General features: G+C 46.1%; 1 protein-coding gene across 1 annotated transcript in view; it reads left to right on the top strand.

Annotated features, from left to right (window-relative positions):
- The window catches only part of LOC119452676 (Down syndrome cell adhesion molecule homolog), a 270,087-nt gene that overhangs the window by 163,048 nt on the left and 93,818 nt on the right, over nucleotides 1-13,221 (top strand). The window contains exon 9 of the mRNA XM_037714673.2: nucleotides 3,935-4,069. Within this exon, the coding sequence (XP_037570601.1) occupies nucleotides 3,935-4,069 (135 nt within the window). The remainder of the gene's footprint in view (nucleotides 1-3,934; nucleotides 4,070-13,221) is intronic.

Genomic DNA, 13,221 nt, shown 5'->3' with positions numbered 1-13,221 from the left:
GAGCATTCTCAGCATCCTGGGGCTGTGCTCATACTTTCGTCACTTTGTCGGCGATTCCGCGGACGTTGCACGCCCTCTCACGGACCTCTGAAAAGAAGGTGTCAGTTTTTCTGGGGCGCTGCACAGGCTCCAGCGTCCTCTATAGCCTTGTCAAGTTGTTCAAGAGTACGCCGATGCTGGTCCATTTTGATGTCTTCGTTCTCACGGAAGTCACATCCCATCCCAGTAGTTATGAAATCGACGCAGTTTTGGCCTAACATCAACATGAGCATGGCCGCGTTCTCTTCTATGCTAGCAGTCTGGTTTCCCCCGTCGCAAGGCAATTACTCCATCACCGAGAGGAGGGGGGGGGGGGGGGGGGGGGGGCGTTGCGGTCGTCTGGGCGATGGACAAATTCGGTCCCTTGTTGCATGGCCGACCTTTCACCGTCGCCATTGGCCAATCATTAGGTTGCATTCTACCAGCACGCATTTGGCTGGCTTTCGTACGTGAAGGATCCCCCTGGTGGCCTTGGTGAGTGGTTCGCATAGGCAACTTCATGAGTGTACTGCTGCTTTGTTGCCTACAAGTCCTGCCGGTCATACCGTGAAGCAGTCGATGAGGCCCCCACCGGCGGCAAAAGTTCTCAATTTGGTCCTTTTGCTTTCACTTTATTAAGAATACGAAGTTTACCCTATAGTGAATGCTCATCGATAAATTCATTCTACGATTCAATAAAAATAAATATCTCCCTACGCCTTCCTTGGCTTCACTGTCTATTGACTTCATATAGTATTTACGCAGTACGCTTTGCTATCGCACCTAGAAAAATACCAGTTTTCGCTATTTGCGCTGCTATTGGCTTTGTCAAGAATCTGTGAAACATCAATTTATGTGCGCCCGCATAATAGGAAGTGTCACCCTGCCACCAAGAGCGGACGTGCAAGTTGCAGAGAGGCGTGCACAGATAGCTTTTCACCTATGCCCTTTTTCAGTGATTTTTCTTTTTGGACGTTTATTTCATGGCAGCAGATTTATCGTTGTTGTCGCCTGAATGAACGGTGCAGCAGGGTAACGGAGGCAATGCTGTTTTGTACCAGCATCAATACCGAAAAGCTGGAAAGGTGTCACACCGCAGCGTCACCATAGCTTTTTCGAGTTTGCGGGCACGCATGGCTGGCGAATGCGGGTGGTTTTTTTTTTTTCTATATAGCGAAGTTTATTTCAAAGGACAGAAAGTTGGAGTAAAGCTTGAGACTGTCATATCAATAAAGACATAGTAAAGGGCAAAAGATATGAAAGGACGCCCGCATGTTAATATACAAAGGATATACAAGCATCCTAGGGCCTCTACTTTTTAATGTATATATTAATGACGTAGTAAGAATAGATGAAAATACCCAATTTATAGTTTATGCTGACGATACTAGTTTGTTGTTTTTTAGGATCAGATTTATTGGAAATTCAAACCAGAGCAAATAGCGTACTCGCGAAACTGCATACCTGGAGTTTCAACAACTCGCTAACTATAAATACGTCAAAAACAAAAGCGGTTTTATTTAGAGCTAAAAACAAGAAAGTCAACTTTGATTTAGCGCTTTTTCTTGGTACATCAAAAATTGAGGTGGTTCCTGCTGTGAAATGTCTAGGTGTACTCTTTAATGAAAACATGTCCTGGCATTTGCAGTCTGATTCTGTTTGTTCCAGTCTTTCTCGCACGGTTGGTATATTATCGCGCACACGTTTTCTTTTGCCTGAGAAAGTAAAACTGTTATTGTATAATTCACTTTTCCTTTCAAAACTGTGCTACTGCTACCTCGTCTGGGGAACCACCCCAATTTACAACATTCTGAGGCTTTCTAGATTACAGAAAAGGGCTGTCCGTTCGATTGTCAATGCTCCGTATAACGCACACACAGGGCCCATCTGTAAAAACCTAAACCTGTTGACAACTTGTACGATTCTTTACTAATGACATGCTACAAACGAGGCATTAAAACAAACAATCTGTGCTTGAAAGAACTGGCTAATTTGACTGAAAGAGTGCATGTTTATGACACGCGCGGAATCACTTTTTGGTTTACGCCACGGACCCGTACTAATTCTGGCCGACAAATGATCGCATATACATTGCCTACTCTTTTAAACAACCAGCATTGTTTTCTGTAATGTTGCTGCTGTTAAGCTTTGATTTTGTACTGGAAAGTTTCTCCAAGTTTTGTTAAATTTTCATGTCGTGCAGAAAAGTAAATATTTGGTTTTTATAGTTAATTTCAACACTGTTAGTTTTATCTTTCACATGTATAGTTTTGGCATTGTAAGCTTGTCGCATAGGAACATTTTCTGCTGCCCCTGTCAAAGTGCAATTATCGGGTACAGACCCCGTCAAGCCTTTTTTTGGCTTTTAGTCTGTGCCCCCAGCATTTTGTACATGCTATAATGTACCATAATGCCGAAATAAAATGAATGATGAATGAATGAATGAATGAATGAATGAATGAATGTCACAAGAAATCGCCATTTTTAGCTAGCTTTAAACATAAAAAAATAATCGTGAATGCATCTTCTTTTTTCCTTCGTTGGCAGTCCTGAAAGCTTGGGCTAGCAATCGCAGTACAAAAGTATAACTTGCAAAACTGGATGTAAACTCCACGCATGCTATCAACTGTGAAACTTAATCGAGCGCCATCTGGCTTGTCCGCAGAATGGCTTTCTTTACTGCGCTCAGCATTTAGCGGTAGTTATCACCTGAATTACTCAACATCAATCCCCTCGACTCGCTCCGGTGTAGCTAGTTAGCTAGTCCAGTGGGTTCCGATTACCACCTTTCTTTCTAGTCAGACAATAACTTGTACGTTTCTATAGTTTCTAGACGTTGCTATTCAGCATACTTCATAATTATGTTTGCTTGTTTTAATTATTGCTGTCAGGAGTGCGAAATTATTTAATCTTTCTTTCCGTCCTGCTTCGACCCCATCTAGAAGCCCAAAAATAGCTCCTGTTTCTCAAAGCGCGAAAATCTTGTTAGTGACGCAGGGAAAGAGAGAGAAAAGACTTTATTCAAGGTCAGACTAAGACCTAACACTGCGTATTCGATGGCAACTACGTCTTTCTGCGTTATAAACAAATAGGGGCGCTATCAAGCATGAGGAGTGGGCCCACCATCACAACTGTTTTCTATTTTCACATCTACCGTTTATATATACAGGGTGTCCCAGCTATCACGCAGCACGATTTAAAAAAAAAGAGCATCGGCGTTACGCGAAGCAAACCTACTGCGTATTGTTTCCAGTACAGTGCAGTAGCCGCCACAGTAATTTTTTCGTTATTGAGATTTAATTAGGTAATTATAATTAATTATCTAACACGAGAAGTACTGTCCTAATTATGAAAGTGTCAACGATAAAGCTGTAGAGCAGCATCAAAACTTCCCGATAGAGCTTTCTGTTGCTCAATACGTGCTACATAAATATGTTTTTCCAGGTGTGAAAGAAGCTCGCGAATACACGCAGAATTGCCGCGTGACTGGCCGCTCGAGGCACTTTGCGTGTATTCGCGGGCTTCTTTCACGCTCGAAAAAACACTTTTATGTAGCACGTATTGAGCAACAGAAAGCTCTATCGGGAGTTTTTCATGTTGCTCTACAATTTTCTCATTGACACTTTGATAATTAGGACAGTACTTCTGGAGTTAGATAATTAATTACGATCATCTAATTAAATCTCAGTAATGAAAAAACTACTGGCGGCTACTCCACTGTACTGGAAACAATACGCACTAGGTTTGCTTCGCGTAACGCCGTTCCTCTTTTTTTAATCGTGTGGCGTGATAGCTGGGACACCCTGTATATAGGTCTACAACACGGCACCCCTATACGTTTGTAACCTTCAGCGACGCATTAGCGCTAGAAATCTTAGTGAGATGAATGTTACGAATCTGCTCACTGTCTACGCAGAGGTGCCCGGGCCGCCAGTGAACGTCACAGTGGCCAACGCAACAGGGAACAGCCTCTTCCTGACTTGGGGCGAGCCTTTCCGGGGAAACAGCGCCATCACCCGCTACCTCGTACAGTTCCGTGAAGCTGGTTCAGGTGAGCATACTAACCATCGTGAAAGACAGTGGTCAAATGACCATATCGCTACCAGAGATCCTTATTTTTACTCAGTTGGCAACTCAATCCCCGCTTGGCTGAGTCCGGCGCGCAAGGTGGCATGCCGCGTCATACGTATACAGCCGCCGGTCTCGGGGACTGTTTCACCCAAACTGCCTTATTTTGTGCCGGCCTCTCGTCTCGTGGCGAGAGCTGGCTTGTTGAAGGATGTCGAGAATAAAATTCGTACATTGATGGCGACTGGAATAACCGAGAGCCCTGACTATGGCATCTGTGGCCGCGACGGGACAGTCAGTTATCCTCTTTGTGACGTGCCCTCGCTAAGGTGCGCAAAGGAAAGAGGTCTTGACCACGCTAGGTGCGATGGCCAATCGTCTCTCGTCGGAGGAAGAGATTCTGGGACGTTGGCCCAGACTGACATCTTCACGTATGGATATGAATTTTTGAATTTTTTTTTAATTGTGATAGCAATTATACAGAGGCTGAGGCCCTAAACGCCGTTGTACGTCGCCGTTGTCGCGCTGTGCCGCTTGACGGCGCATGCGCGGTTCGCGCGCGAAGGGTTAGAGGGTCTCACGAGACGCGCAGTGCGTTAGGCTTCAACAACGACGAAGTCAAGTCGACGCACATTCAACGTTATACGCTCAATTACCTCCTTGGTGGAGCCAGGGTACAGTGTACTAGAAGTGGCGTTCTGCTTTGCGCTACTGGAATGAGCGTGGTGCACACGCCGCTGTAAGTATAAGCACACCAGTGCTCCTGCTGAGCTGCTGTGTTCATGCACTACTGTGAGCGGAACGGGCAGCAAACGTCGAGCTAGCGTTGTCTAATGTTTCACTATGCGGTGACTAACGCCGACGACTTCCCCTCTCTCTCATCTCCTGCACCGCCGAGGTGCGAAGCCTGCAATGCCACGTGACCACGCTCCTCATCCCGCCAGCGTAGGTGATGATGATGATTATTATTATTATTTATGTACATCCCCTTCGAAACGGGGCTCCGACAAATATTCGCCTAGCCTGCTTGAGCTAACCAAGTAATCTATATAGATATTTATCAGTCTAGCGTTTTGTTTATGTCTCTTTGATGTCGCCTTTCTTCCTTAAAACCCCTATATAAGGTGCCTCGATAGCAGCGCCGCAAGCGGTACTATATAGCGCTGTGAGACGCCTGGTAGCTGCCAGGGCGCTCTTGCTGTTACCCAGCAGCAGTTTCCTTGCGCCGCGCCGACATGTCGCACTCGTGTGTAGTTGAGAAGTCCGAGCGCAACGCTAAACCTCGCTACCGCTGTCAATGCTTCGCGCTGTGGGCGAAACTGCCATTTTTCGTTTTTCGTATCTGTCAATCCCTATATGCTGCCCCCTTCTAATATTGAGCAACCGCAGCCGGATTGTTCTCTGGCGGAAATCCTTGTCCTTCTGTCTCTCTCTCTCTCTCTTTCTCTCTCTGTATATATATATATATATATATATATATATATATATATATATAAGCACCATCTTGCTGAAACAAGTTGTGCCACCTATTATGGCGGAAAAGCTTCAACCAAAGGTGGTCCTTTGAACAAAGCGGCATCGTGGTGCCAGGGGTCACGAACTAAGCAACATACACGGCGTGTTTGCACTCGCCGCTCTCCACACACTCGCGCAATGACGGATCGTGTTTGGAGACGGCCTCAAACAAGGATTAACTCGCGGCATGGCCACTCGCCGCCGCAATCACAACGAGTCTACAGATGTGAGGGCTTGAAAAATAAAAACGGAGAAATTTGGAGAAAATAAAAACTTTTTTATTGTTTTTTTTTTCCCTGGGCACTAAACGGGAGGGAGGGGGGGGGGGAGGGGGGGAGGGGAGATCCAAGTTTACCCAATATATTGGAGTGCATTTATGTATATAACGTAAACGTTAGATTAGTGTTACTTTGTGATTACAAACATGTTATTTCATCGAGTTTGTGGAAAATTTTTAATGGTGGTGTACTGTAGGCTCCATCGTTTATTGCTCAAAGACGCAACCTCTACATGCGTCAGTTATCGCGGGACACAGGAGACCTTTTACAGATGAAAAACGATAGGAAAGACGGTCCTGGTAAATCTCTCATTGAGAATAGTCCAGAAAAACTGGCTTCGAAAGCCTCTCCGAACAGTAGTTTTGCCTAACGTCTGTCCATGGACGTCGGTGTCGGTATGCAGAACAGTATTTTTCCTAAAAAAAGTACTGACAAGAAAATGTTTGTCTTATTTTTATTGGATAGCTGCCACCCAGTATTACTCTATAGAGTCTTAATTGCTCGAGGGCGCAACAAATAATTAATTATGTTGCCTTTTAATGCGACCAGTTCAAAACGCACCCCTAAGTGTAGTTGCGGCTTGGGACGTGAGAACCTGATGTGGCAATAATGTCACCAAAACCTGATGTGGCTATAAAAGGTGATGTAATTAATTATTGGTTGCGCCCTCGAGGAATATAGGCTTCGTACCGTAATTATGGAGTCGACAGCTACCTAAAAAAAAGCTAGAAAAAGAAGAAATCGCGATGGAAAATGTTCGTGTTAGCACTTTATTCTTGTGGAAAGTGCGCACCTGAGACGAGAGATCGGCAGTTTTACATAGCATTTTTGAGTAGCCACTCCGCGCTTACATTTTTTGGCGTCAACGCAAGGGCACCATCCTGTAGTAGTCCGTCTCAGTTTTAACCGTAGTGGCACAAAAATAAACTTGACCATTGTAAAATGGTTTCAAGTGGCTTGCAGAAGAAAACCTATATACTTACGAGTGCTCCTTTCCCACCGTTCCCTACGTTTAAAGGCGCCCACAAGTTTGAACGAGTTCTGGGGATGGCGAAACGGCAACATGTAATTGGCAAGTTGCGAACACACTGCATCCACAATCTGGAAAACTAAAGTACTGGAAATGTGCACACAGTACACCAGCTTCCCGTCCCTAATATAGAATAAAAGTGCGGAGTCGCCGGTATACAGATGAGAATTCTGAAAGCTACCAAGTATTTCCGAGTGCATTAAAAGTTTTATTTGTCATATAATGTCAACACATCTTGTCATAACTTTTGCAAACATGCGCACGCCCCCTCGTATGGTGTTATTTTTACTTCCGTATGCTAATGAATGCATGAATAAACTTTTATTTCCTTTTTAAGAAAGTGGAGGGACCGGGGGGGGAGGGGGGGGGGGGGGGAGGTCCTGTGTGCTCCAGTCTCAGCACCTTGTGCTGCCAGACGTCCGCCTACCAGTCGTGGTAGGCCTCCGCTACCTCCTCAGCCCACCAGGGCTCGTTCCTGCAGGGTGGGATCGGAGCTGCGCAGGGCAGTCTCCCACAGCTCCTCGCTACTAATTAATGGTTTGAGGTTGCGGGGGGGATATTTGATGGGGCATTTCCACATTATATGGGTGAGATCTGCTGTCTGGACAGGGCAGAAGCGACACTTGGGTGTCGGGTATGTGTCGGGAAAGAATAAGTGCAAAGTGCGTGGGGTAAGAAAAGTGCGAGCTTGTAGTTGGCGCCACAATATTTCTCTCTGGCGCGTGCTCGACACAGAGAGAGGTGGATACGTTAGGCGTTGGTGTTTGTAATGTGTGCAAAGTTCATGGAATGTGATGAGTGCGTCTTTATTGGTGTGTCGTTGGGAGTCAATAGGTTCTAGAGTAAGGCCCACATTTCCGTCCACTCGTTTCGTGAATCCTCGAGCAGCGGCATGAGCCATTTCGTTGCCTGGTAGTCCTTGATGTGCTGGAGTCCAGATGAGAGTGATGTAGTTTTTCGGCGGGTGAGCGACAAGTAGAGAGTGCGCGAGGTTGGTAATGTAGCCGCTACTGAAGTTCCGGATAGCAGTCTACGACTCACTGATGATGACATCGCAAGTCAGCTGGGTAGCCCCGCATGCGAGTGCAATGGCAGGCCTCTTCTGCGTCGCCTGCTGAGATAGTCTTGACTGATGCTGAACGAACAGTGTTGCCCTGCTTGTCTACGACCGCTAGAGCATAACGATGTTTAGTGTTATGGGCTGCGGCGTCCACATAGTAGACTCCTTCCGCCTGTCCATAGCTGCGTTGTAGCGCCTTGGCTCGAAGTTTCCGGCGTTTGACGTGAAAATGCTAAGAAATGTTAGAATATCTTTCCAGTGTTTCCGAAATTTCCGGAGATGAACCTATATTTTTCTTGGCTTTTTTCACGCTTTTAACATTCCCGAAAATTTTAGATCTCAAATTACGGGTCTGAGGGAAGCATCGTAATGCACAGGGCGCAGCGGCCGATCCCATAAGTGGAAAAATAGTTTTATATTCACGCAAGTGGACAACTTCCAGCCGATCCACATTAATTAGTCTTTCAGGGTGAAAATATGCCTCCAGCACATGTGGTTTGTGGCGTTTTTTCTAACTGGCTCAGTAGTGAGGAGGAATGGGCTCCAAACAACGCGCGCTAAAAGCAGCTTTCACCCCCGTGACAAGGCCTCGGGGCGCAGCCACATTATTTGCGCCGGTACACGCCACAAAAACAAGATAAACGAGATGCGTAGCTACAAAATCAGGCCCAAGAAAGAAGGAAGCGACAACTTGCACTTTCGTCTTTATCGTGCTTGCTTTTGTATCGCTACACACGTGTTTGTGCAATCGAGAGCTCACCGGAAGCACGTCTGGTCGGGATGAAACATGACAAAAGAAAATAAAAACGTACACCGACCAAATAAAACTTTAAAAACAAGACGTTTCGGCTTCTATACGGAAGCCTTGTTCACAATGGGGCAAAAAAAAAAAAAAGTAGAAGCGCCTGTTTAAGTAGCTTTTAGCATGTGACGCAAGCACCACGCGTAAGACGGGGGCAGGGTTCCTTCGTTTCGATTGAGCGTGTTTCCGGTTGATACAGGACACACGTTTAATCGAAACGAAGAAATTCTCCCTTACGCGCAATACTTGCGTCACATGCAAAAACCTACTTATAAAACAGGCGCTTCTACCTTTTGCCCCATTGTGAATAAGGCTTCCGTATGGAAACCGAAACGTCTTGCCTTCTAAAGTTTCATTTTGTTGGTGGGCATTTTTGTTTTCTTCTTTTTTTTCCGTTTTTTTTGTTACACGTGCTTGTCATGCGTTTCCAATTATAGCCCAGCAGTCTATCCTTCTCAAGTAGCCCAGCGGTCTGCGCTATCGTATTGGAGCCTTGTCCTTAACGTTGGCATATATGTAGCCGCTGCGCAGTAAGTTGCCTCGGTCTGCCTCCGGCGAACATCCGCGTCAGCGTCGTTGTGCTCGGTCCACCCCTATAACACATCCTCTATGGTGTGTAAATGAAGGATGCCCAAAGCGACTCATAGATTCTTAAAACGCGTATTTGAAGGTTATCAGCAATAAGAAAAGACGCACATGCGGCAGTCTGCTTCCTCGGTATCCGTCGCTTCGCTGATATGCCATCGGGAGAATACTTGCCTTTCGACGATACTCGCACAAATATATTCTGTCGTTCCTTCGTTAATTGCGTCGACAAGCTCATTACAGAATTCTTCACGCAATGCCCTATCTCTATTCCCCACAGCGGCAATGACGGCCAACGCCACGGCGCATCTTCGTGACGTCAAGTTTCGCGGCTTATAAAGGGTTATCTCAGCAGGATCCGTATTGGAGTCATTCTGCAGACTGATGCGTCGTTCCGCGCACGCGCAGTGTACACCTACACGTGCGCCCGGCTCTTTCCTAGCCTTCCCTTCGCCGCTGTCGGCGTGCTTCTCCCGTTCCCTTAGATATTTACGACTCGGCTAGAACGCTCACGTCCGGACGCATCTGTCTTCTACGCCAACGGCGGGGAACGCGCATACAAGAGTCGTCGTCTCCGTACACAACGCCTTGCATGCCGAACGACGCGTATCTTTTAAATTTTATGAGAGCTCGTCGTTTGAAATGTCGCCTAAAATATGAGCCTAAATGAAATCCCTCCCGGTCACCCTTTCTTTTTTCTCTTGTCTGTCTGCAATATCTTTGTTTCTTGCAAGTGCAAGCAGACTGGAAAAGAAGTTCATTAAGTGAAAAAAAAAGAACAAAACAAGGATGGAGGAAAAAAAAGGCAGAAAGCAGCAGCAGAATATTAACAGCGCAGAGTCGGTTCCCGCGCATGCATGTTTTATTCGGCGTAATGGGAAATGCGGCCGGCACCGCCAAGGCACTCAGTGACTTCAAATTAGCTTTCGCTACATAATGAATCATAGCAGCAGGCACACCACCGCGACGAGCAACAAATTCGCACGCCTCCCCGCGCCCCCCCCCCCCCCCTCGCGCCGCCCCACTCATCCCGGGGCGCCCGTTCCGTCCCAGCTCTCGTCGCCGTTCGGTCTACATCATTGTTTATGGACGGCTGCCGGGAAGGGGGTGTGTGGGGCGGAAATAACAGCGGGGGCCGTGTCTCCCCGCGCCGGCAAGCCGACCAGAAACGTGCCTGTTAGTGCGGCGGGCTAAGCAGGCAGCCACCGAGCAGTGGCCGAAGAAACTTCGGCCGCGGCCCAAATGACATCGAGACGGATGGGAAAAGTGACGGGAAGGACGAGAAACGAAACAAAAATAATAATAATAAATAAATAAGGAAAGCCATCTCAGGCCGAGCTGGATTTCTTTGTTCTATTGCGTGTTTGCGTTGCGTTCGAGTTAACCTGATCCCCATCCAGGCTCGCCAGCCTTGTCACTTTATTGGAATTTGTCTACCGAACACCGATTAAAGTATTCGTTGTGCTTCGTCACGTAGACGAACTAAACTAATAACATTAATAACTATCCATGGAGTCTCTCTCGCCAATATACTTAAATATCGCTTCCTGACTTAAACCGCACGACTGACCCCGGTAGTTCTAGAACGTTCCTCCACTCGAAACTCCACATCGTCTCGAAGATGATGATGATTTATTATCATCCTTTTTGTAACCGGGCGGCGACAAATAGTCACCAAGCCTGCTTGAGCTAATCAAGTAATCTGAGAATGATTATGATCATCATCATGATATCTATTGGTGTCCCCTTTGTAACGGGGCGGCGACCGACAAATGGTCACCTAGCTTGCTTGAGCTAAGCAGGTTCTACTAGATCTATCGCAGCCTAGCATTTTGCCTGTATTTTGACTTTATTTTCTCTAGCTCCATTAAAACCTCTATCTCTACATTGTACAGTTACCTATGTCTGTAACAACTCCCGTTCTATCGGTATCTTCCCTACTTTCCTCCAATACCCTAAACGTATCTTGCTTACCTCGACCACTGACTAGTTGATACTCCGGATAACCAGTTAATTCTGACCAGTTAACGCTGCTGCGGCCCATGATGATGATGTTTATTGGCATCCCTTTTGAAACGTGGCCGGGACAAATAGTCCCCCAGCCGGCCTGATTTAATAAGGCTTTACTACATCTATCGTTATCTAGCTTTTTGCCTATCTGATCTCGATCTGAACTTTTGTATTTAAAACGTCTATCCCTATACTGTACTATTACCCACATTTGCAATGGCTCTGGTTCTATCAATCTCCTCCCTGCTTTTTTTTTTATCAATACAATAATCGTCTCTTACTTATCTCGACTGTTGACCAGTTAATCCTTCCATTTTCTTTTAATCCCAACGTTTCTCGAAGGTGGACATTCCCTACGCGTCTCGCTCGGTAAATATCTTAGTGTTCCATTACGATGTGGATGAAAGTAGACGGCAGCGCCGGCCCTCGACAGAAGTGGTCAGTGCGCTTCACTGAGACCACACGGCAACCTTGAGAAGCGTAGCGTCATCTTCATCTGAGGGTTGGCGCTGTGCTCCACTGGGAGGATAACACAAAGGGCAGTGCCTTGTTATTTGACTCGAGCTGGTTGCCTAAGGGCAAAAACATAACAGAAGCAAATATTAGCAACAAGATGAGGCGCGCGTCTGCTGCAGCACAAATCCGGAGACAACTCAGCACATGCTAATGGAATGCCATGGTATTCACCCAGCGAGACCCGTAGGCAACGTACACCTTTCAGAAGCGCTGGGATTTAAAGTGGATGGAAGCATTCCCCGTCAGCAGTCGAAATAAGCAAGAGGCGTTCCTAGTATAGGTGGAAAAGAAGCAGGCAAGATATTTATAGGACCGGATCCGTTACAGGCATAGGCAACAGTACAAGGTAGATATAAAAGTTTTAAGGAAGAGAAAAAAGATTAAAGAGCTGTATACAAAAATGCTAGAATGAAAAGCAAGTATAGAATACCTGATTATATCAAGCAGGTTAGGTGACTATTTGCCACCGCCCCGTTTCAAAGGGGATGCCAATAAACCATCATCATCATCATGAGATGGAGGATTAGTCGAGGATCGTTTGAGATTACGGGAGTTAGTCTCGTGCGAGTTCACAATGGGAAAAAGACGTGCTCGTATAGCAGATGCTTGCTTTTTTCCTGCTGCTCTGTATTAATTTTTTTTCTCAGCAGACAAGTTTAACCTGTAGATAGAATCACGAAGCCAGACACACAGAAATACTGAAAAATATTCTTTATTATCTTCGAATATGCTTCAAGCTTTCTTTCTCAGCCATGTCATGGTTTCGCCTGGATCAATCGGTCTGTCAGTCGGTCGGTCGCTTGTCGGGTTCTCATCGAGTAGATTTCATCCAAGCTTTAAAAAAAAATGCACGCCCGGCGGCGGGCTTCAAAGCTCGGTCCCCCCACAGCGCAGCAGACCGATGGTCTAACCATCAGGCCGTAATCGCTTGTATATCTGTCTCGAACACACCAGCTAGCTCTTTCAGATGGTCGCCAGGGATTATTTCCTCATTATTGCACATATCCACATCGAATGATCGGTCACGAAGTGGCTGGTACATTTAATATACGAAAAAAATGAAGAAATGCGAGCCAGTATAAGATTTTTCACATTGCGTAGCACGGGTTCGCGATATCACATGCGAGCGCCACTTCCCATTGCGCCAAACACACATGAATGAAAGGGATACAAGCTTATAGCATTTCATTAACCACTTCACATAGATTATAACACATGCATTGGATCTGCATAACCTTTTCTTTCTAATATTCTCTCACTTTATGCGTTATACTCACAGCCGATGACACGGTGGTTTCTCCTCGACAAGAAAAACAAATATGCAATCCTTTCGGAGATA

This window comes from Dermacentor silvarum, chromosome 1 (assembly GCF_013339745.2).
Source record: "Dermacentor silvarum isolate Dsil-2018 chromosome 1, BIME_Dsil_1.4, whole genome shotgun sequence".
In the NCBI taxonomy this organism is placed as follows: domain Eukaryota; kingdom Metazoa; phylum Arthropoda; class Arachnida; order Ixodida; family Ixodidae; genus Dermacentor; species Dermacentor silvarum.
The sequence above is the reverse complement of the archived record's forward strand: the minus strand, read 5'-3'. Positions and strand labels throughout refer to the sequence as shown.